At 39.1% G+C, this 25,865-nt stretch overlaps 1 protein-coding gene across 1 annotated transcript in view; it reads right to left on the reverse strand.

The window, feature by feature from the left end:
- The window catches only part of BAIAP2L1 (BAR/IMD domain containing adaptor protein 2 like 1), a 96,722-nt gene that overhangs the window by 26,758 nt on the left and 44,099 nt on the right, over positions 1–25,865 (reverse strand). Inside the window, exons 4-8 of the mRNA XM_037813543.1 lie at positions 12,800–12,861; positions 12,623–12,694; positions 11,453–11,590; positions 10,636–10,788; positions 8,236–8,403 (exon numbers count right to left, since the gene is read on the reverse strand). Coding sequence (XP_037669471.1) covers positions 8,236–8,403; positions 10,636–10,788; positions 11,453–11,590; positions 12,623–12,694; positions 12,800–12,861 — 593 coding nt within the window. The remainder of the gene's footprint in view (positions 1–8,235; positions 8,404–10,635; positions 10,789–11,452; positions 11,591–12,622; positions 12,695–12,799; positions 12,862–25,865) is intronic.

Raw genomic sequence — 25,865 nt, forward strand, 5'->3', positions numbered from 1 at the left:
CATAAACCAAAAATACAATAGTAGTTGCATTTATACTCATCCATGTCGCTCCCCTCACCGGAGCTCTTTATTTCTTCACGTGGCTGTAATCTACTGTCTAGGGTCCACTCCTTTCACCTGCAACACTCTCGTTAGTACCTCTTGTAGGGCCGGTCCAGTGGCAACAAATTCCCTCAGCTTTTGTTTATCTGGGACTATCTTAATCTCTTCCTCATTTTTTTTTAACTGTTTATTTTGACATAATTTCAAACTTATAAGACAATTGAAAAAATAATACAAATCCCATACAGAGAAATTCAACAGACTCCCCACCCAGAAAACCAGACCCACCCATTTTAATATTTCTCCACATTGGCAATATAATTCTATCTACCTATCTAATTATTTTCTAAACCTTGGAGAATTGGGTATATATATCATGCCCCTTGAACATTTAACACTTCCATGTACATTTCCTAAGAACAAGGATATTCACTTATGTAAGCATCTTAAGTACATTTATCAAATTCTACAACTTTAACACTGATATAAAGATTACTGTTTCTACTCCAATTTCCTCATCTGTCCCAGTAATGTCCTTTTGGGCATTTTCTCATTCATTATTAGAGCCAGTCTAGATTCATGTCTTGCCTAATCTCTTCAATCTGTTTGTTTTTTTTTCCTGCCATTTTTAATAATTAAATTTGGTTTTATTGAGATATATTCACATATCTCAATACCATATAATCATCCATGGTGTAAAATCAGCTGTCACAGTACCATCATAGAGCTGTGCATTCATCTCCCCAATCTATTTTTGGACATTTGCCTTATACCAGAAAGAATAAGAATAAAAAATAAAAGTAAAAAAGAACACCCAAATCATCCTCTCCCTTCCCACCCTATTTCTCATTTAGTTTTTGTCCCTATTTTTCTACTCATCCGTCCATACACTGTGATAAAGGGAGTGTGATCCATAAAGTTTTATAATCATACTGTCACCCCTTGTAAACTATAGTCTTATACAATCGTCTTCAAGAGTCAAGGCTACTGGGTTGGATTTTGATAGTTTCAGGTATTTACTTCTAGCTATTTCAATACATTAAAACCTAAAAAGGGTTATCTATATAGCATGTAAGAATGTCCACCAGAGTGATCTCTAGACTCCATTTGAAATCTCTCAGCCACTGAAGCTTTATTTCGTTTCATTTCTCTTCCCCCTTTTGGTCAAGAAGATGGTCTCAATCCCACAATGCTTGGTCCAGATTCATCCCTGGGAGTCATATCCTGTGTTGCCAGGGAGATTTACACCCCTGGGAGTCAGGTCCCATGTAGGGGCAAAGGGCAGTGAGTTCACCTGCTGAGTTGGCCTAGCTAGAAAGAGAGGCCACATCTGAGCTACCAAGAGGCACTCAGGGGGAGACTCTTAGGCACAATTATAAGCAGTTTTAACCTCACCTTTGCAGTAATGAGCTTCATAAGGGCAAGCCCCAAGACAGAGGGCTTGGCATACCAAGCTGTCAATCCTCAATGTTTGTGAGAACATCAGCAACAATCCAGGTGAGGAAGTCAAAGACTTCCCCATTTTCCCCCAGCTCCTCAGGGGGGCCCCAAATATGTATTTTTATTCTCTGCCCAAATTACTTTGGGATGTGCTGCTATTTCACACTAACTAACCTGCACAAACCTATAAGCTCTCACTTCCTATTCAAAGTTCCACGTAATTATGGTGTCCCTCATTTTTGAAAGACAGTTTTGTGGGATACAGAATTCTTGGTTGGCAATTTTTTGCTTACAGCACTTTAAATATGTCTTCCCACTGGCTTCTTGCCACCATGGTTTCCAATGGCAAATCAGTGCTTAATCTTACTGCGGCTCCTTTATGCATGGCATGTTGCTTCTCTTTTGTGACTTTTAGATTTCTCTCTTTATCTGTGGCATTGAAAATGTGATTATAATATGCTGTGGATAGACCTTGTTGAGCACCTTGGAAGTGTTCACCTTCTTTTGTTAAATTGCAGAAGTTTTAGCCATTATTTCTTTCAATATTCTCTCTGCCTCTTTTTTCTGGATATGCTTCTTGGTATGCTTGATGGTTCAGGCTCTGTTCAGTTTTCTTCATTCTTTCTTCTTTTTCCTTCTTTCAGATGGAATGTTTTCGATTATCTTGCCTTCCACTTCTCTGATTCTGTCTTCTGCCAACTCCAAACTACTGTTGAACCCTTCTAGGGAAGAGTTCCCATGGCCTTCAACTTTGTTTGGTTCCTTTTCACAATTTCTGTCTCTTCATAGATATTCTCTTCATCATCATTTTCCTGATTCCCTTTAGTTCCTTGTCCAGTTTTCCTTGAGCTCTTGAAGCATATTTAAGACCTTTAAATCTTTTAGTATGTCCCAAGTCTGCTCCTTTTCCTTCTTTGCCTGGGCCTCCATTTCCTGTTTCTTTGTTTTGTAACCTTGTGTTGAAACCTGGACATTTTGATATCTTAATGTCTTATCACTGGAATTTAGACTCTGAGGCATCTGTTTTGTAAGCTTACATCCAGCTGGTGTTATGACAGAGCCTTCCTTAAATGCCAGGCGTTAAGGGAAAAAAAAAAACACACACACTATGCAAGTGCTCTCCTTCAGGGCTTATCCAAACATTGAGTTTGGAGAATAGCTCGGGGCCAAAGTGTAGAGGCCTCCTTGATCCTTTCTGTGCCTGCCTCTTGGGCATGTGTTGTAGCCCCAGGAATTCCCCCATTTACAGGGATACGAATGTCCTCTCTTTCTTAGAAAAGTTTCTTCATGGTCACAGGTACTGCCCTGAGTGCTTACGGCCAGCAATCCCTTGGCCCAGGCAGCATGATGTGACCGCTCTCCCACAGCGTTCTGTAGGAGAGCTTGGGGAGCTGCCTCCTCCTATATGTGGGGCAAGTCCTGGGACAGTGAGTCCCTCAGGCCACCACCAGACCAGCCAGACATGCAGGCTCCCAAATGTGCGCGAGGGTGACTGTTCCTCCAGCACTAGCACCAGGGATGTGCACTGAGAGCGCAGGCAGGTTCCACAGCAACCCGGGCCAGCCAGGGTACCCAGAGATCCCGCTGCCTTTAGGTGGCCTTTTTCTTGATTCGCTGCTTGCCCTGTTACTGCAGGACTCTAACTCTTTTCTGGAGCTTTGAGAAAGATGTTTCTGTCAGTTCTTGCTGGTTGTTCAGAGCTTCGGTGGCGGGGTGGAGCCCTGAAGCGTCTCACTCAGCCATCTTATCTGTTAAATTTTCACATCTATAAGTTCATCTACCTACGGTTTCTTAATTTTTGGGGGAAAAGTGTAGATATTTATTCTTCTAAATAAATTAATTTTATTCAATTTCAAGAAACTCACTAGAATTCTGATAATTGCTTTAAATTTATATACTAATTTTGAAACATGACATTTCTGTGATATTTAGCATTCCATTCAGTAACATGCTGTATCTCTCCACTGGCTTCAGTTTTGTTTTATGTTCTTCAATTCACAATTCAATACTGTCGATATTTCTTTCATTTCCATTTCTAACTGGTAATATGGAGAAGAAATATAAATATAAATATCTGTATGGATGAGATCTAGCCACCTCACCAAATATTCCTGGAATTAACAAGAGCAAATTGATCATTATTGAAGCTGGATGATAGGTACATGAATTTGCCACATTTTATGTACATTTTTCTGTATTTGAAATTTTTATAATAAAAGGTGACATTAAAGGAGAAAAGAATAAGAGCATTTTAGTAGTCTGGTTTTAAAATTAAATAAGCATAATTTTCTCTCCTTTTATACCTTATTATAAAATGACAATTGAATGCGAAGGATGAACTTGGATGGGAGTGGAGGATAGAGGACAGGTGGCTCAAAGAGACACAGTTGAGACATAAGGAAAAGGAAATAGAGAATGTAAGCTTCGTATGATTGTTGAATCTCTTGTACTTCTTAGCTGCGCTTAATGGGATTGCATAAAAGAATGTTCTTGTTCATGGGAAATGTATACATGAATTATAGTGGATGTTCAAGGATGTGTGCAGCTAGCTCTCATATGTTCAGAAGACAGAGCAATAGATGATGGATGATAGATAGGCAGGGAGTAAGGGATGGAGGGAAAGAAATAGCGATGTGACAGCAGGTTAAAGTTGGTGGATTGAGCTATCGGGGGAGGGGGGTCAGGGTATGATGGAATTTTGTGTATGGAGTTAGTATTGCTTTTGCAACTGTTCCTATAACTTTGAATTTATTTCAAAATAAAAAAAAAATCCTAAATATGAGCAAATCAGATCAAACCAAAAGTGTATTAAAAGAATAATACATCATTTCCACACAGGAATTGTTCCAAGAATGCAAAGACTGGCTTTGCCATTGGGAGAAGAGTATTGACTGTATCAGTAGGTGCCAAAAAGGAATTTGATAATTTCAAGCTTTTCTTAATAAAAGCTGGAAATAAAATGTTTTGAAACACGATAAATACTGTTTACAAAAAAAAAAAATAGTAATCATTATCCTTAATGGAATGCTGAAGCCATTTTCATTATAATCCACAGCAACCCGGGCCAGCCAGGGTACCCAGAGATCCCGCTGCCTTTTAGGTGGCCTTTTTCTTGATTCGCTGCTTGCCCTGTTACTGCAGGCCTCTAACTCTTTTCTGGAGCTTTGAGAAAGATGTTTCTGTCAGTTCTTGCTGGTTGTTCAGAGCTTCGGTGGCGGGGTGGAGCCCTGAAGTGTCTCACTCAGCCATCTTATCTGTTAAATTTTCACATCTATAAGTTCACCTACCTACGGTTTCTTAATTTTGGGGGGAAAAGTGTAGATATCCATCATACCCAAAATTCCATCATACCCTGACCCCCCTCCCCCGATAGCTCAATCCACCAACTTTAACCTGCTGTCACATCGCTATTTCTTTCCCTCCATCCCTTACTCCCCGCCTATCTATCATCCATCATCTATTGCTCTGTCTTCTGAACATATGAGAGCTAGCTGCACACATCCTTGAACATCCACTATAATTCATGTATACATTTCCCATGAACAAGAACATTCTTTTATGCAATCCCATTAAGCGCAGCTAAGAAGTACAAGAGATTCAACAATCATACGAAGCTTACATTCTCTATTTCCTTTTCCTTATGTCTCAACTGTGTCTCTTTGAGCCACCTGTCCTCTATCCTCCACTCCCATCCAAGTTCATCCTTCGCATTCAATTGTCATCTATTTAGACTGTCTTTTTTTTTTTTTTTCCCAATTGTGGAAACATATATACAGCCTAAATCTTCCCATTCCACCCCCTCCCTAGCCTTCCATTAGTGGGATTAATCACATTTAGAATGTTGTAATGCTCTTTCCCATCATCCATTACTAGAAATTAGGATTTTTAAAGTTCATGGATGAGACTGGTCTATAATTTTTTTTCTTTCTCCAAAAACTATCCATCTATGTACTGTATGACAGTCCCTATTCTTTTTTTTTTTTTAATCTTCATTTTATTGAGATATATTCACATACCACACAGTCATACAAAACAAATCGTACTTTCGATTGTTTACAGTACCATTACATAGTGGTACATTCATCACCCAAATCAATCCCTGACACCTTCATTAGCACACACACAAAAATAACAAGAATAATAATTAGAGTGAAAAAGAGCAATTGAAGTAAAAAAGAACACTGGGTACCTTTGTCTGTTTGTTTCCTTCCCCTATTTTTCTACTCATCCATCCATAAACTAGACAAAGTGGAGTGTGGTCCTTATGGCTTTCCCAATCCCATTGTCACCCCTCATAAGCTACATTTTTATACAACTGTCTTCGAGATTCATGGGTTCTGGGTTGTAGTTTGACAGTTTCAGGTATCCACCACCAGCTACCCCAATTCTTTAGAACCTAAAAAGGGTTGTCTAAAGTGTGCATAAGAGTGCCCACCAGAGTGACCTCTCGGCTCCTTTTGGAATCTCTCTGCCACTGAAGCTTATTTCATTTCCTTTCACATCCCCCTTTTGGTCAAGAAGATGTTCTCCGTCCCACGATGCCAGGTCTACATTCCTCCCCGGGAGTCATATTCCATGTTGCCAGGGAGATTCACTCCCCTGGGTGTCTGATCCCACGTAGGGGGGAGGGCAGTGATTTCACCTTTCAAGTTGGCTTAGCTAGAGAGACAGGGCCACATCTGAGCAACAAAGAGGCATTCGGGAGGAGGCTCTTAGGCACAACCATGGGGAGGCCTAGCCTCTCCTTTGCAGCAACCGTCTTCCCAAGGGTAAAACCTGTGGTAGAGGGCTCAACCCATCAAACCACCAGTCCCCTATGTCTGTGGTCATGTTAGCAACCATGGAGGTGGGGTAAGCGAATACCCCTGCATTCTCCACAGGCTCCTCAAGGGGGCACTACATCTTTTTTTTTTTCCCTTGTTTTTCTTTTTTCTTTTTTTTTTTTTTAACTTTCCCTTCTTTTTTAAATCAACTGTATGAAAAAAGTTAAAAAGAAAACAAACATACAATAAAAGAACATTTCAAAGAGACCATAACAAGGGAGTAAGAAAAAGACAACTAACCTAAGATAACTGCTTAACTTCCAACATGTTCCTACTTTACCCCAAGAAAGTTACCTAATATAGCAACATTTCTGTGAACTTGTTCCTACTATATCCATCAGAAATTAACAGACCATAGTCATTCCTGGGCATCCCCAGAACGTTAAATAGCTTATCTGTTCTTCTTGGATTATTGTTCCCCCTTCCTTAATTGCTCTCTATTGCTAGTTCCCCTACATTCTACATTATAAACCATTTGTTTTACATTTTTCAAAGTTCACATTAGTGGTAGCATATAATATTTCTCTTTTTGTGCCTGGCTTATTTCGCTCAGCATTATGTCTTCAAGGTTCATCCATGTTGTCATATGTTTCACGAGATCGTTCCTTCTTACTGCTGTGCAGTATTCCATCGTGTGTATATACCACATTTTATTTATCCACTCATCTGTTGAAGGACATTTGGGTTGTTTCCATCTCTTGGCAATTGTGAATAATGCTGCTATGAACATTGGCGTGCAGATATCTGTTCGTGTCACTGCTTTCCGATCTTCCGGGTATATACCGAGAAGTGCAATCGCTGGATCGAATGGTAACTCTATATCTAGTTTTCTAAGGAACTGCCAGACTAACTTCCAGAGTGGCTGAACCATTATATAGTCCCACCAACAATGAATAAGAGTTCCAATTTCTCCACATCCCCTCCAGCATTTGTAGTTTCCTGTCCTATTCTTTTTACTGTATATTAGAGTCTATATTTTTGACTGGTCTTACTGTCACAGCTTCCCACAGTGATGACGGGAAGAGGCAAAACCTAACTCCACGAGGCTGTGCACTACCTCTTCAGCCCAAACGCACTGTGTTGGCTGGGAGACCGAAGTTTTTGCTGCCTGTTGTTTTAGACAAGTGCACAAGACGAAAGAACTGACCAGCGTGGCTGGTGTCAATCATCTCTGCAACCAACCACGTGAAGAAATGCCCCAAGTTCCTTTGCTACTGCTTGTATCCACTGACTGAGCTTCCTGCTTAGGAGGTTTCCTTCTATTTTGATTCTGTATTTACTGATCCTGCCTTCCTCTCTTTTAAAGACAGCTTCAGTGTTTCTGGTCCGTTGAAGGCACCTTCCTTGTTTTTTCTTACTGTTTTGGATCTACCCTGTGTTTGGACGGCTGGTGTTTAATATCTCGGCTGTAATTTCAGGGGGTTTAGATGGAGCAGTAGGATAGATCCAAGTTGCAAACTGCCTGCTGGATCCAAATCTCCACACATGTTTGTGAAAAGCAATAAAGCCCAAGTTAAAGAACAGCAAACTAAAATACTCAAATTCATTTCCTTGAATATTCTGGAGAGTTTTTTTTTTTTTTGGAGTATCTTACAACGTGATGAATAGGATCAGAGTTTTGTTAATCCATTCTCTAAAACATCTATACTTCCTTCATTGGGAATAAATTCTAAAGTTGAAATCATCACAATTAAAAACTTACTTTTCCAAAACAAAGATAATAGTGCTAAAACATGCATAAAACATTTGCATAGCTGATTCCAAATCTGAAGGTAAGGGGATAAAGGTAAGAAAAGGTGGGCCTAGAAGAATTAAGGAGGATTTGTGATTTTCACTAACAAAGAAGGCCTTTGCCCTTTGCACAGATTTGGCCCAAATCGTATTAGTAAACACACACAATTAAAATCCTGAATAGATAATCAGTTCCTACCATGTTGCTTCTTTCGATCATTGGAGAAGGCTGAGGTGTTCCACATGTTGGAGTGGAGATTGGGGTCTTTATTTCTTCTATCATATTCATGATTTTCTCTGGTACTTTGGTGACATCACCACAGGTTTCCAGCCACTTAGGCAGTTTGGAATTAAGTAATTCAGCAGACTACAAATCCCAAAGAAATATAACCTCAGAAACATGCATTGTTTGAAGAGTGGAAAAAAACTTCTATCAGTAATATCACTGATAACACATCACTGGCTTACTGTCAGAAGTATGGGAGCACTGAGTTAAAATTCAATAAGCAGTTTAAGCATCTAGGAGCATCTACTGTGTCTTATTTGTTGAGAAGGATATAGGTATAGCTCCTGCTCTAAAGGAATTTACCCTCTCCCTTAGTCTGAATATTGACCTTAAAACTAATACAAGGCTTATAAATGATTAAGAACAAGCTCAAAACTAAAAGAGAAGAGTTGAAGCCATCTGTATGAATCCCCTCTATTTTCCCAGTGGTCCCAGAAATGCACGTCATTGCTTTCTTCCTCCCATTTCTCCTAAAAAATGCACCTCCAACATAGAGGATAGGACAAGGAGCAAACTCTTTGACACTAAGGGAACCAATTCATGTATCAGAGAGGGAGTCAGATTCTCTGTCTGGAGAAGTTCATCTGGGGGACAGAGGCAGTGTGGTGGGCTTCGCAGGGGAAGTGGGGCTGCAGAGCAGAGAGCCTTGGGAAGGCAAAGTGAGAGCTGGTGGCCCCAGAAACAGAGCAGCAGAAGCATCCCTCCCTGGCTCCCACAAGCCTGACTCTAATTCTTGCACCTGGACTCGCACAGGCTCCCTGAAGCCTTTCAGTGAACCCTCTTTTCTGGGGGTGTAATCTGGTTGGAAAAGAGAGTAGGGGACCTTTCTTGAAGCTCCCCGCATGGCTATCACACTGTATCTACTTAGACTCAATGTTTAGTAGGAATGGGCTCAGGGCTCAGGGGAGCTCATGTAAATCACAGGGGAGGGCAAAGCCTCCCTTCAGCCTGGGCTAGTAGGGTTGGCCCTGACATGCTGTGGCAATGCACTGTAGATGAACTGCTTGGGCCTGCTTCATCCAAGGAAACACTAAAAGGACTGGAACTTTTTAGCAGGGAGAAGAGAAGATGCAAAAGTAGTGTGTAAGATAGTTCAAGAGCCTTCGTGTATAGAAGGTTCTAAAAAGCGTAACTGGGCTGTAAGGTTAAGTTCAAAGACTTGGCCAACAACGAGAGCTTTCTGAAAAGAGGCCGAGGTGCCTCCTCCCACAGTGACCACCCTGTCGCTGGCGGGGCGCCAGCACAGGGCCAGAGCACGGAAGTTACTTCCTTCTCTTGCTAGCCTGTGACCTGCCTCAACGGGACACCCTCACCAAGGAAACGGAAGTTTCTAAACCTAACATAACATTGCTGAAACTTGTACAGATGTACTGTCAACAAAAGTGATCACCTAAAAAAAAACTATTTCCTTATCATAACAGTTTTAGATCTTAAGTATTTAGATTAGGTACTCCAAGATTTCTTAAGGTTGAAAAAACTTTATATGAAATATGCATATATGTAAGGCCAAGTTCTTTTTCCCTGGAAAAAACAGGAAGCTGCCTTATAGACAAGCCCTTACAAGCTTCTCATATTATGGGGCACTCCCTAAATTACTTTATTTGATCAACAAATATTTAACTTCAATCTGTATTAGTTATGAATGCGTACATAGGCCCCTGTTAGATTTTTTTTTTTTAAAGGAAATTTAACACATATTATGTTAAATTATTCCCGGTTATATGACCACACATCTGCATGTGTTGGATGTCATTATAATAAGCATCATTTAAGGGAGGCAATAAAGTCAGTCATTAAAGAGGAATGGAAAGAAATGAACCAAAGCCAACTGTCCTGATGTTATGAGAACGGGCCTTGGGCCTGGGATAGAATTTCCAGTGACACCTCCAAACAGAGATCCAGAAAGTGCAGCACCTAAAACAATTCACATGGAGGTGAGCACAAGAACTGGGGCCCAAAACAGGGCTCTGGTGATGACACTCAAGTTGAGGATGCATCTAAAGTCTGAATAAAGCTGCTTCATTTGTGAGAAAAGGAAAAAGCAGCATTTCTAAGTTATTAAGCACTATTTTAGGAGTGATTTTAAAACATGGATACATAATAAATTAATTAAATATTATAAGCTGACATCTGACCACTTCATCTATTTTCCTCAAGGTTCACATATTCAAGTTAGAATCTTCTCATTGGCAAAATAGGCCCATTGCCTTCTATTAGGGCATATATGGAAATTAAAGCATTTTAATTAAAGGCATTTAAATTTAAATATGAAATAAAATTAATATACTCCACATTATTTGCTATTACACCCACCTGTAAGTGATAATAATGTATGTGATTTGCAAAACCACAGTGTTTGTCAACCAAAAAACAGAAGCGCCTTTTCTCTTCAAGTAGGGCTTCTTTGCAACCATCTGCAATAAATTTCTGGATTTCACTCTGGCGAGAAGTAACAGTTGCTATGAACTAGAAAAATAAATAACAATTATACACGTATGACAGAAGGAATCAAATAGCTGTACAGGCTGACCCTCATCTTCTGTCTTCCTCACTCTTGCTCATTTTGATAAGGGAACAAATACCAAATGCAGATAAACATTAGACAAAACAAGAACACGGTAACCCGACTTGAGCAGATACCATCATGCACATCAGGATCCTGACTCATCTGCAGAGACCAGCTGCCAGAGGCCTTACCTTTCCACTGGGCAATTTGCCCAAAATACTACTCTCTGCTTCAGGGGTGTGACCATGTTCTACCGTAAAGAAACATGGGCTTTAGAAGCCGAAAGTTCCAGGTTAAAACACCAATTCCAAATGGGAACTGTGACTTAACCTGAGCCTCAGTTTCCCTGTCTGTAAATGGGGATAGTAATGATTATCATGGGGAGCCCCTTCCCCTCCCTGAGTCAGGAGAAGAGGCCACCCAAAGTTTCGAGGCAATCACTGACTATTTTGTTCTTAACTCCAGAAAACTCTGAAATCTTCAGTTCTTACTATAAATCAAATATGAGTATTTTTAACCTCAACAGTAGTTCACAGTGGTGGATAAAGTATAAGGTAACTGAGATAAGTAAGCATTCCCTTAATATTAACAAAATAAAATAAAAAATACTACTGAAAAGTTTACCTCAACTTCTTTATGTTCATATTTTAGTGCATTTCTTCCTCCTTGACTTTTCCTTCTGATCTTCTTCAACTCAGCTTGAGATTTCTCCAAAGACTCTAATTTATTCCTGTGTTCTACCTGGTATCTTTTTAGAGTTGCCTGTAAGTTAAATGTTATGTTTATTTTACTGTAGAACCATACAGACTGTCACACAGTCACTTCTGCTAACAATTTCACTATGCGTGCCTGGCCATGGCCCTGCACGCCCTCATTTCACACTCCCCATGCCTATGTGGCCCTCCCTGTATGCCCCCACTTCACACTCCATGGTTATTTTGTGGGTTGTATAGCAGAATGTTTAAGAACACAGGGTCTGGGACCTGACAGACCTGGGTTAGAATTCTAGCTTCATCCCTTACACCTGTGTGTTCTCAGCAAACTACTCTAAAACTCATTTCCCCCTGTGATGTGTAAAGTGAGGATAATAAGAGCAGTAGGTTACAGAGTTTTTGTAGGGATAAAAATCAGGTAACACACCACAGTGCTTGGCATTAAACAGACTCCCTGACTGTCCTGGCCCCGCAGCCTTGTGCCAGGAACATGTGGAGAACATGTATGCGTGGGCAGCAGGCCCCAGGCCCCAGCAGGCCCCACAGGAAAGCTGTACAGAGCAAACCGCACCCCTCCCACCACACGGGGTCACAGTCTTGGTGAGAAGAAAGGGGACTTCAGGTGGCAAAGTAACTATCCTACTGCAGAAAGGAAAGATGGAAAGAGCCCTGTGTGCTGGCCAGGCTGCAGGAAACCTGGAGGAAACTACCAGAAGGGACAATCCTGGGTGATGGGTGGGAGAGGTGTCTGAGATTGGACCTGGGAGCCCCAGGTCCTCCCACACACGTCTCAAATACTGATGTGCTTATTTGTGAAAACAAGAGCTGCACCACTACAACTGCACAGCCTTTGAAAAAATAAGGCTTTCCAAAAGCAATAATAGTTCTTGCAATATATTTTCCTATGCTTTTAAAAATAAAGATCCCAGTGTTAGCAGAATTGAGCACACTTAGCCCAAAGGGGCCTTGTCCGTTTTATGCACCCATGTGTATACTCAACACCACGCTTCACTGCCACGTGCTGCTGCAGAATGAACCAAAGCTGAACCCCAGGGGCAGCAGAGGAATTCCAAGTACTTACATTCATATATTTTACATCCAGTTCCGTCTTCTTCTCCAGCTCATGTATAATCTCTTTATGGAATTTTTTAAACTGTTAACAAAAGGAAATAACAAATTCACTCTAGCTTTGAGACTTTAAGCAAAATTTTAACAAGTCAATACATTTTATGAATATAAAAAAAAACAGTCTACATACACTTTCGTCAAGGCTGTCATTCAGTTTCTTCTGTATACTCGCCATCTCTATGAGAACACGTCCTGTGAGTAAAATCAGATATGTTAGGGAGAAAAGCCACTGCTGTTTTGTAAACGTAAGGAGGAAGTTCAAACAGTGGAGTGGGAACAGCAAGACACTGCCTCCAAGTCTCCAAGCACCGGGCTGGTAACATACCAGTGACACTGACTGTGTCCACCTGGCAGGCTCGGCACGGGCATAGCTAATAGCTAACTTACCCTCCACAATGTTAATTTAAAGAATGCCAAGTTTGCCTTCAAATTCACATTGTTCTTTCTGTATTTACTTCTTCCCCAAGATTAATCCTATAGATCTGATTTAATTTTGAAACTGTCTTACAAGAAATAACCTCAGTCATTACAGTAACCAACTATAGGAACAGATGATTTATTTTTACATAATCCCCAAAGTAATCTGTGTCAGGCGTAAGAGATAAAGATTATTTTCTTTTTCTCATATTAGTTTTTGTATCACTCTGGAAAATAATAACTCCATGGGAAACTGTAGCCCAGACAGTTCTCTCTGCTCACATCTCCTGGGACTACACCAATTCTCTGAAAGAAGAACAGTCAGATGACAGAAGAGAAAGTTCCAGGGCAAAGGACCTTTACTCCCAAAGCAGCAAGACGACCACTTGGTTTGCAAACATATCTCCTGTGTGATTAGCTATGTCTCTGCTCCTCTACTCTGATAAAGGTGAACAGGAACCTCCTTCCACCAATTTATCTACCAGAATTAATGGGTCTGATACCTAAGAAACACATACAATCATGTGGAACAATCACCACCACGAAACCAAACCAACAGAATGCGCTGGGCAGATCATCCTACAGTTTGGTGGCTAGAGAACAAGGAAGTCTTTTGGCCAACTGAAAGGCTATACACAAAGAACTGGGGAAAGAAAAAGAACCCAGACTAGACTAGGATCTTGGCTATCACCACTATACAAATGACTACCATGCCCTGCTGTAGGAACATTTAAAGACATCTGCTCTCAAACTGCCAGCCTAGTCTTTCTCCTCATCTTCAGACTCAAACTAATCCTTCATCCTTAGACTAAGCCCTGCCCGCACATGTACACCCAAATGTTCCATTAGGCAAGTCATTTTCAACATGTCTAAAACTGAATCACCAGCTACCTCATATTCTCTCATCTCAGCTGTTGGCACTGCCAGCCAGCCAATCATGCCATATCATACATAACTACAGACTCATTTCCTTGTGTACGTGTGCCATCATTTTGACCACCTCTATGGTGGAACCATGCCCTTCATGCATCCTGCTTCCTTGGCAACAAATATGCCGAGCTTCCCAAGCTCTGCAATCCCTTTCTTGCCCAGCAGAGGAGATATATAAAGAGTATGTTCATTCAACAATCTGTTCCGCTAGAGGTGGGAGAGAATTCTTCCCAATCAATCACCCCCCAACCCTCCACCCCCAACACACATTCCAATCCTGCCAATTCGACTTCTCAAAAGTTTTCTTCTCTCTATCCCTCAATCACACCCCAGTTCAGGCCCTTATGAACTCTCCTTAACTGGCCTCCCCGACTTCCAGTGCATTCTCTTCTGGCCATCTTCCTCATAGGTGCCAGGGATCTTTCCAAAGCACAAGTGTGACATGTCAGCCCCAACTCCCTGACGGCGTCCCAGACAAACCAGCTCCTCAGCAATGCATCTGAAGCCCTCTATGAACAGTGCTGTCGGTGGTGGGGACAAAATCTTCAAGTCTCTAAGCACCGTGTGAACCTAGGAATCTCTAACAGAACAGCCTGAGGGGGTGAATGTGAGAGAGTAAGTGCAGAAACATCTGCAGCACTCACGGTTCTACCACACTAACTCTACAAGGCGCCCACCCCACATCTTTAATGATGACTTCATTTACCTCATAGTTAAGTTCTCTTAAAACTCAACATGAAACAAAAACAAACCAGAATTCTTCACTAAAGAAGCCTTCACATGACCAAGAAAATAATTACATTAAAATGTAATTTTATATCATTTAGTCATTTCAGACACTGAAATAATGAGTTATTTTTACATATATTTTAAACCCATAAAAACAACTCCTTTGGATTTGTTGGGGATGAAAAACAAATAACAAAAAAATCCACCTCAATTATTTGAAAATCAAGCGCTCTATTATTGGCAAGTCAGATCTGCTTAAAAAAATGTCTAAAAATAATTTTGCTTAAATCATTCAGAATGATTCAGGCTAGAATAGAAGCAAGACATTTGTGCTGGTTTGGAGCTGTAATTTACCCTAGAAAACACCATGTTCTTTTAATCCACCCCGTAGGGGTAGACCTATTGCAGGTAGGACCTTTCGATTAGGTTGTTTCAACTGAGATTTGACCCAGCCCATTTAAGGTGGGTCTTAATCCTTTACTGGAGTCCTTTATGGGAGGATAAAAGGCAAAGACATTTGGAGAGAGCTTAGAGAAATGCCCCAGAGATACTAAGAGAACCCATATATGCTCAGAGAGAAAGCCACTGGAATCAGAAGATGAAAGCAACAAAACTCAGGAGTGAAAGACCAGCAGACATTGGCCATGTGCCTTGCTATCTGACAGAGGAAATCTGTTTGCCAGCAGCCTTTCTTCAAAGAAGGTATCTTCTTGATGCCTTAATTTGGACATTTTCATGACCTCAGAATTGTAACCTAGAATTGTAACTTAGTAAATCTCCATTATTTACAGCCAGCCCACTTCTGGTATATTGCATTCCGGGAGCTTTAGCAAACCAAAATGGCATTTATATGATTTTTTTCATACTGCTCTCTTTCATGAACTTTATTTCCACAGCTTTATATAATACAGATCTCTGAGAAACGTGTTGCCAAAACAAAACCATGTGTGAGTATGAAGGTTCGCACTGTTGAACTTGATGCTCTGGTCTTGACAGCCCCCAGCCATGCTTCATACGCCCTCGTCATTCTCAGGCTTCCTTCCTACAGTTTCTTTTCAGAGCACAGGGAAAAGGCTCACTGAAACAGCCCATTCACTCTGCAGGCCAGGAATGGAAAACCTGACCTTATACTTGTTATTCTTGTCCCTTACAGTTCATGGAACTTCAGTGCCAACCTCAGAGCAGCAATCACTGAATCCTAAGTCATAAAAAGGATTAGAAAAAAATCTTTACTGTGACTATGCAAGCAGCCAAAAGAGTATCTTAAAAAAGGAAAAGGAAACAGCTTTTATATTCAATCTACAAACGTTTAATATTAAATATGGTGAGAGTTACTTTATGTTTATTATATCACACACCTTTATTTACTGTTAGTCCTGTAACCCAGTTTTTCAGAAATTACATATGAGAAGGGAAAAAAAAAAATGGAAAGAACAGGGTGGGGATGAGAAACACAGCCAAATTCTAATGGAGCAGCCCTAAAAACATGCCCCAACTAGAATCAATTTGTCAATCCCAGAAATTCACATCACTGCATGTATTAGATCTAATCATTTCTTTTTTTTAGGTTTAGGTGTTTCTGTTTGTTTGTTTTTTAGGTATTTTAGGTTTTGAGCCAACTTTTTGGGAAGAAACTTGTAGTAATTATGATAATATGACTCAGTCTGAATAATTATATTCTTAAATGAATTTAGAATATAAACATATTTCAGAATTATGAATGCAATGTAACTAAAAGACAATATCTACCATGAATTTTTTCCTCAAATTTAAACAAAATAACAGCTAATAGTGGTATCACTCTTAGAGACTATGAAATATGGCCAACATTATTTAACAGTACTGTAGAAAGATATGCATTTACCAGTATGTGATAGGAACTTTTAAAAAACAATAACAAAAATTAAAAACAATATTACTGGTATGAAAACAGAAAATTTTGGTTTGAAATACAGATTAGTCGTTGATCTATTAACCTATTTTCAACCAGACAATCCTTCACCAATTCACAGTATAAATTTAGAGGAACCAGATGGAGACTTTAATGAACCTGAGTAGCACAGAATATGTGAATATGTAAGCATAAAGATTCTTTACCATTTACATTTGATCATGGATAATCAGAGAAAAAAAAGTTTTATTTCCAGAAAGCACAGTGTTAACGACTCAGTAGCCCACCACTTTCTACATGTTACTCCAAGTGGAATCAGACCACAGAATGACAGGTGGGAGCCAACCTGCTAGTAGCCAAAAGTTATACTGTGTGGATTAAATTAAAACTGACCAAAAACGTCACTGGAAAAAGGATATAACTTTTTCTGGCAATTTTCCAAATACCAAATGTGATGAGGAGAAAATAAAATGGAAGTTAAAAACTCAGATGCGAGATGCTATATACACAAATATGTACTCTAAAGATTAGTGTCACCAGTAATGAATCAGTGCAGAGACAGATTAATAAACCATGAACATGTGACCAAACTTAAAAGCCTGTGCCAATGTCTAAACCCGGCTCTCAGAGGCTGTCCACTCTCAGTCCCTGGTTACCATTGGAGGTGCTTTTATCTGGTGAGCATTAGTACTGTACAAGTGCACAACATGCAGGTAGGAAAAATGCCAAATAAGTGATAGGATGTGCATTTTATTGAACATTCTTCTACAAGTCTAGCTTCTGACTTAACCAACCATAGTACTACAGTTCTAATTAATATCCTGCACAGAAAGTATAATTATACTACCGTTGATCATGACTTATCCTATCTTATGAAACAAGTGGGACAAACAGAAGTTATACAATAGAAGTATAAAGCATTCTAAAGTTCTTTAATTCGTCCCCAAAATGATGGTAAAAGTACCAAGTAACAATAGATTTTGATAAGAAAAGGATACGTAATGAAACCTTTTCAGGTGGCCACTATAAAGCACATAGAACTACCAAACTAACAGAGAGGGCAAAAAATAACCAGTCAAAAGAGGACAAAAGAAATGAACCTAAACAGGCAACAGAAAGCAAAAAGTAATCACATTGAATGTAAATGTACTGAATACACCAATTAAAATATAAAGATTGGGGGAGGCAGGGCAAGATGGCAGCACAGGGAGGTATGGAATTTAGTTAGTCCCCTAGAGAAACTAGTAAATAGCCAGGAGCAACTAGAAAATAGTCTGGAACAACTGCTGGGGGACATCAGAGAACGGACACATATCATACTCCAGTCTGGAATGGGTGGAACACAGAGATCGCAGCACAAGAACTGTAAGCAAACCTCCCCCAAACTGTGGAACTGTGCCCCTTCCCCATTGGCATGGTAAACTGGGTTGGAACACTCATTCCCCTGTGGGAAAAAGAAGTGACATCTGCTGGGAGCAAGTGAAGGTAGCTCAACCAAGTTCCAATCACAGTTTTAATTAACAAATTATACTGTGTGGATTAAACTATGAGCACAGATAAACCCGGAGGAAGCCGGAAAGGAACACTGAGGTCTCTCCAGGCAGAGAGGAAGCGGGGCTGATAGAAAATAATAAAAAAATAAAATAAAAAAATAAGAGGTTTTTGGAGTCGGCTGAGCTCAGAATACTAGAAAAGGGCTGCGTCCCAACAAAAGGAGCACAGAGAACTGGATACCAACTCCGGTTCACCAGTAAAACTGGGGAGTTGGGGTCTGGCTTTGAAAAGGGGTTTTCTTTCTTTTTTCTTTCTCTCATTCTAAGTAGCTCATTAGAGAAAATCCTTAGCATTTACAAATGTCAGCAATGACCCAGGCAAAGGTGGAGTTAAGATAGTTAGAGAGACAAAAGAAGTCAAGTGAAGGAGCTAATTCCCTAAAGGGCTTATCTTCCCTAAGAAAAGGGGGGGAGCGGGGTACAGCTCAAGTGGCTGCCCTCCCTCAGAGAACTCAGACCCTAGGGTCTGGGGTGGGGGGTGAAACAAACAGCTTAAGCTTGATTCACCCTTGGCGCCTGGCAGGGACAGGGTCTGCTGAGAATTAAAGGGACCGCACCTCTTTACACCAGTGGGGAGCTGTGGGCTGACAAGCACCATCTGCTGGGCAGGACAGGAAAAGCACAGAGTCTAGAGGCCTCACAGGAAAGGCTGACAATTTGTTGGGTCTCATCCTCAGGGAAACTTGATACTGATTACATCCTCCTCCTGGGATCTGGGCCTGTCTGGGGTAATCAAGGAAACCAGATGCCTAGACAACAAAAAATTATGATTCACACAAGGAAAAACAACGATATGGCCCAAAGGAACAAACTTATACTTCAAGTTAGATATAGGGGTTGAAACAACTAATCAAAGATGTTCAAACAAATCTTCTAAATCAAATCAACGAGCTGAAGGAAAATGTAGCAAAAGAGATGAAGGATATAAAGAAGACAATAGATGACCATAAAGAAGAATTCGTAAGCTTGAAAAAACAAACGGCAGAACTTATGGGAATGAAAGGCAAAATAGAAGAGATGAAAAACACAATGGAGACATACAACAGCAGATTTGATGAGGCAGAGGAAAGGATTCATGAACTAGAGAACAGGACATTGGAAATTCTACACACAAAGGAACAGATAGGGAAAAGAATGGAAAAATACAAGTGTCTCAGGGAACTGAAGGACAACATGATGCACATGAATATACATGTCACGGATATTCCAAAACAAGAAGAGAAGGGAAAGGGGACAGAAAAAATAATGGAGGAAATAATCACTGAAAATTTCCCATCTCTTATGAAAAATATAAAATTACAGATCCAAGAAGCACAGCATACCTCAAACAGAATAGATCCAAATAGACCTACTCCAAGACACTTAATAGTCAGATTATCAAATGTCAAAGACAGAATTCTGAAAGAAGGAAGAGAAAAGCAATCCATCAAATACAAGGGAAGCTTGAAAAGACTGTGCAAATTTCTCAGCGGAAATCATGGAGGTGAGAAGGCAGTGGTATGATATATTTAAGACACCGAAAGAAAAAAAACTACCAACCAAGAATTCTATATCCAGGAAAACTGTCCTTCAAAAATGATGGAGAGTTTTAAATATTTTCAGACAAACAGACACAGAGAGAGTTTGTGAAAAAGATATCTGCTTTATAAGAAATACTAAAGGAAGCACTACAGGCAGATAGGAAAAGCAAGGAGAGAGAGATTTGGAGAAGAGTATAGAAATGAAAACTATCAGAAGGGTAAAGAGAGAGAGAAAAAGAAAAAAATAATAAAATATGCCATATAAAATCCAAAAGACAAAACGGTATACAGTAGGCATTAAACGTTGAGTGAAATTAGTTAGAAACAAATACAAATGTTAGCTCACTAATATGAGCTAACATTGATGAGTGAATGTTGAGTGTTAAAGTTGAGAACACAGGTTATCAGGAGACAGAAAGAGGTTAGAGATCAGGAATTTGCTACAGAAGAAGTACAGAACGTTCAACAGGATTGACTGTATAGATCCAGAAATAGATAGCACATTACTGTGTGATGGTAGGACATATTGTAAGTACTCTGAACAAAGATGAGTGTTGAGTATGGTTGAAAGAGGAAGGCTCGGGGCATGTATGACACCAGAAGGAAAGACAGAATACAAAGACTGGGACTGTGTAATTTAGCAAAACCTACAGTGGTCAATCATGGTGAATAAATGTACAAAAATAAGATGTTTTTACATGAGGGAGAACAAACGAATGTTAACATTGCAAGCTGTTGAAAACTGGATAGTATAGGGGAAAAACTACAATCAATGCAAACTAAAGTCTATAGTTAACAGTAACACTGTAAGATGCTTCCATTAGTTGTAACAAAGGCAATTATACCAAAGCTAAATGTCTATAAGAGGGGGATATTAGGGAGTGGTAGGGAATTCTTGGCGTTGTTGTCTGACCTTTTCATTGTATTACATTTTATTTTTATTTTCCTTCTATCGTTTATTTTTTTATTCTTTATTTTTCCCCTCTTCCTCCTCTTTCTTTGTGGAAAAAATGGAAATACCCTCATATAGGTTGTGGTGGTGAATGCATAACTATGTAATTATACCGGGAATTACTGATTGTTTACTTAGGATGGATTGTATGGTGTGTGAATAAAACTGTTTAAAAAATAAACAGAGGGATACAAGTGGAAAAAATGTGGAGAGAGGGAGGTACCTATTCCCTGTTGATGGGAAAGCAGAATGGTACAGCCCATCTGGAAGGCAGTGTGGTGGCTCCACAGGAAGCTAAGTATGGGGTTGCCATATGGTGCTGCAACCCTGTAACTGGTACTTGGAAGAACTGAGAGCAGGGATATGAATGGACATTTGCACACTGGTATTTATGGTGGCAGTATCCACAATTTTCAAAGGATGGAGGTGGCCTAAGGGTACATTGACGGACAAATGGAATGGTGAACTGTGGTGTATACATACAATCGAATATTGAGCAGCAGCAAGAAAGAATGAAGTTGTGAGGTATGCAACTAGGTGAATGGACATTGAGGACAGTGTGTTGACTGAAATATGCCAGAATCAAAAAGACAAACATTATAATGCCTCACTAATATGGACTAACTATAAGAATTGAATCTGAGAACACAGGTTATCAGGGGAAATCTTATTGTAAAGGTTCCTAGATTATAAGCTCTTACAGCAGTCACATCCATTCAAGAGTTGTAACGGTTATTTCTAAATTCTGAGATGCCAAGCTCTTTGCGTATAACCTGGTCGGTCCCTGTAACTTCAGGTATCTGTGTGACACCTGAGACTCAGAGCCAGAGTTCAACAGCTATGAATGTCAGGATTACCCATACAGCAATTGTTAAAAAAGTTGAAAAAGAGATCAGACTTCAATTAGAGATATGAATGAAATGGACTTGGTTGGGACTAAGGTATATCAGACTAAAGGGTATAGAATGATATTAACTGTTTTAAAACTTAACTTCTATGTGAGACCAAAGGAAGAGATGTTTATTTGGTGCAAAATCTACATTTTCTATAGCACACTAAATAATTTAACTTGTATGGTCAGTTTACTCAAGCACCATAATTACATGGAAACTTGAATAGGGGGTGAGATCTGATTGGTATGTAGCGGTTAGCGTGGAGCCCCAATACATCCCAGAGTAATTCCAACAGAGAATAAAACGTATTTGCAAAGCCCCCTGGAGACAATGAGGGAAAAATGTGGTAATATTAAACTTCCCCTTCCTCATATTCTTGCAAGGACTGGGGACTACCAGTTTACTAGGCCAAGCCCTTGATCTTGGGACTTGCGCTTATGAAGTTGTTACTGCAAAGGAGAGGCTTAGCCTATTTATAATTCTGCCTAAGAGTCCCCCCAGAGAACCTCTTTTGTTGCTCAGATGTGGCTGATCTTTCTCTAGGCCCACTCAGCAGGTAAACTCAATGCCCTCCCCCTCTACGTGGGACATGACTTCCAGGGGTGTAAATTTCCCTGTCAGTGTGGGACATGATACACAGGGATGAGCCCAGCCCCAGCAACAGAGGATTGAGAAAGCCTTTTGGACCAGAAGGGGTTAAGAGAAATGAAACAAAATAAAGTTTCAGTGGCCGAGAGATGTCAAATAGAGTTGAGAGGTCATTCTGGAGGTTATTCTTATGTTTTACATAGATATCCCTTTTTAGTTTTTAGTGTATTAAAATAGCTAGAAGGAAATACCTGAAACTGTTGAACTACAACCCAGTAGCCTTGATTCTTGAAGACAAGTGTATAACTATGTATCTTGCAAGGATTGACCATGTGATTGTGAAAACTTTGTGGCTCACACTCTCTTTATCTAGTGTATGGACAGATGAGTACAAAAATGGGAACAAAAATTAAATTAATAATGAGGGGGATGGGATGTTTGGGGTGTTCTTTTTTACTTCTATTTTTATTTTTATTCTTATTATTTTTATTTTTTAGAGTAATGAAAATGTTCAAAAATCAATTGTGGAGATGAATGCACAACTATATGATGATACTGTGATCAACTGTACACTTCATAAGATTGTATGGTATGTGAATATATCTCAATAAAAATTGCATTAATAAAAAAAGATAAAGATTGGCAGGAATAAAAAACCATCTATATACCTGTGATGGTTAAGTACATGTGTCAACTGGACTAGGTTATTGTGTACAGTTGTTTGGTCAAGCAAAAACTGGCCAGATTGTTACTGCAAGGGTATTTTGTGGACTTAAAACATCAGTAAATTGATTGCATCTATGAATGATTACAACTACAATCAACTGAGGAGATTGCCTTCGACAACCAGAGAAGTCTCATCCAATCAGCTGAAGGCTTTAAAAGGGGAAATGATGATTTCAGCAGTGAGAAAAGAGAATTTCCACCTCTACTTCAACCAGCCAGCTTCTCCTGGGGAATTCATCGAAACCTTCACTGGAGTTTCCAGCTTGCAGCCTGCCCTGTGGAATTTGGACCTGCCCATCCCCACAGTTGCCTGAGACAATTCTTATAAAAACCTCATAATCTCCTGTCAGTTCTGTTTCGCTAGAGAATCCTAATACAATACCCCTTACACGAGACACACCTTAAACATAAGGATACAGAAAGTTGAGAGTAAAAGGATAGAAAAGATACATAACAAACACTAACCAAAAGAAAGGTGATGTAGGTATATTAATATCAAACAAAAAGACAAACAAAGTACACAAAGGGCAAAAAGCATGATTAGAGATTAAAAAAAAAAAAAAGTCATTTCATAACAATAAAAAGTTCAATGCATCTGAAGACAGAACAATCATGCATCTGTTTTTATCTAGCAACATGGTTTCAACATATTTAAACCAAAACAGAGTTACAAGGAAAAATCAATAATCATATTAGGAGATCTTAATATACTTCTCTTAGGAAACTGATAGGATAAGAAGACAAAAACAAATCAGTAAAGATATATCTTATTTGAATACAGTACATAAACCCCATCTGATGGACATAAATAGAACACTATATCCAACAAATGTATTTTTTAAGCAAACACAGAATATTAAATTAAAAAGGGACCAAAGAAAGCCTCACCATATTTCAAAGAATTGAAATTATACTATGTTCGTTAACATGCAATTAATCTAGAAATCACTAACACATGTTGGAAATTAAGAAACAGACTTCTAAATAACCCATAGGTCAAAGAAGAAATCACAATGGAAAATAAGAAAGTACCTTGAACTGAATGATAATGAAAATATAACATAAACATGTAGGATACAACTGAAGTTGTCTTTCGAGGGAAACACAACCTTAAAATGCATCTAGTAGAAAAGGTGTACAAATCAATGATCTAAGCACCCATTACAAGAATTTAATGGAATACTATCCAGTAATAAAAAGAAATGAACTACTAATAGCTATAACATGGATAAATTTCAAATATATTAAGCCAAGTAAAATAAGTAGAATTAAAAAAATCCACATTCTGTACAATTCCATTTATAAAACACTCTGGAAAAGGTAAAACCAACAATATATGCTTACCTTATGACCCAGCAATTCCACTCACAATTATATTCCCAAGAGAAATGAGTGTCTTTCTTCACCAAAAGATGTATACAAGACTGTTCATAGCAGTTTTATTCATAATATCCACAAATTCTTGGAGAAACAGCTGATTCTACTACTGAGGTATGGACCGTATAAGATGGGCCTGGAACACATTGTTATGTAAGAAAGGAAGTGTTCAAAAACAAACAAACAAGGGGGAGTGGCACAAGGACACAAAAGCCAGCTTGAAAGGCTCCTAACTGGCCAAATATGGGAAATTTTGAGCACCAAAATAACTAAGGACAGGAATACATTATAAATCACTGAAAAAGCTAGGAATCCATGAGCCCACAACAAAAATAAAGAAAGAAAGAAATGGTAGAGAAGAGAGGACTCTTGCTAAAAGAAGAATGCTAAGTACCAGTAAAAATGTGGAGAGTGTTAGAGTTAGAAAAACCCTTGTGCAACCAACACAGTAAAGACTGGTTCCGGCAAAAATTCTCAATAGATGCTAAATACAAGGTACAAATGTTGATGGGGAACAAGATGTTTACATAGTATGAAAGTGTTTCCCCACAGATTGCTTATTATTAGGAAAGGAAAAAAATTGTACTATATAGTGGAGAAATTGGACAACATCTTGACTGGGCTATCAAAATTAATGTCAAAAATGAGAGGCAGATGGACATTTTGTGCCCAAATGTGAGACCCTGAGGACACAAAATCCCTAATATAGCATTCTGGACAAAATTAAATAAACTGAATTAATCATGAGGAAATCTCAGCAAGGCTACAATGAGGAAAAGAAAGAGAGAAAGAAAGAAGGCTATTACTAAAAAATGTCAGTGTCATGAAACACAAAGAAAAGACAAGAAACTGTTCTAGATAAAAGGAAACTAAAAAGACACAACTAAATGCAGTATGTGATCCTAGACTGAATCCTGTACTGGAGGAAAAAAATTCTACAGAGGATATTATTGGGTCAACTGATGATATTGGAATGCAAATGGTATTTTAGATAATAAAACTGTATCAATTTAAGTTGATACAGTTGATATCAATCAATTGATAACTATACTGTGGTTATGTTAGAGGACACCTAAGCTGTAGGAACTGCACACTGAAATATTAAGGAGAAATGGTCCATCGTGTATATAGCGTCTTGAATAATTAAGAAAAAATGTGTAAAGAAAAAATATATATCACCATAGGTTCATAAGTAAATAAATACATACACACACATACAAAGCAAGAGAGAATACACGCAAAATGATAAAGCAAATGGAGGAAAATGCTAAAAATAGGCAAATTTGAGTAAAGAATATGTACTTTTTGCATTATTCTTGCAACTCTTCGGTAAGTTTGAAATTAATTCCAAATAAAAAGTTAAAAAAAATAAACAAATAACTAGTAAGGTGAAGAAAAATGTGACCCATGACCAAGAGATAAATCAGTCAAAAGAAGCAGAATCACTGATGATCCAGATGTTAAGTACTTTAAAATAAATATCAAATATATGCTCAAGAATTAACAGGAAAACTTGATCTTATCAGTGATGAGATGGGGGAATTTCAGAAAGATATGGAAAGGCGTGGGGGAAAAAAAAGCCAAAAGGAAATCCTAGAACTGAAAAATGCAATATGGGAA

Source organism: Choloepus didactylus, chromosome 21, assembly GCF_015220235.1.
Source record: "Choloepus didactylus isolate mChoDid1 chromosome 21, mChoDid1.pri, whole genome shotgun sequence".
Lineage (NCBI taxonomy): Eukaryota > Metazoa > Chordata > Mammalia > Pilosa > Megalonychidae > Choloepus > Choloepus didactylus.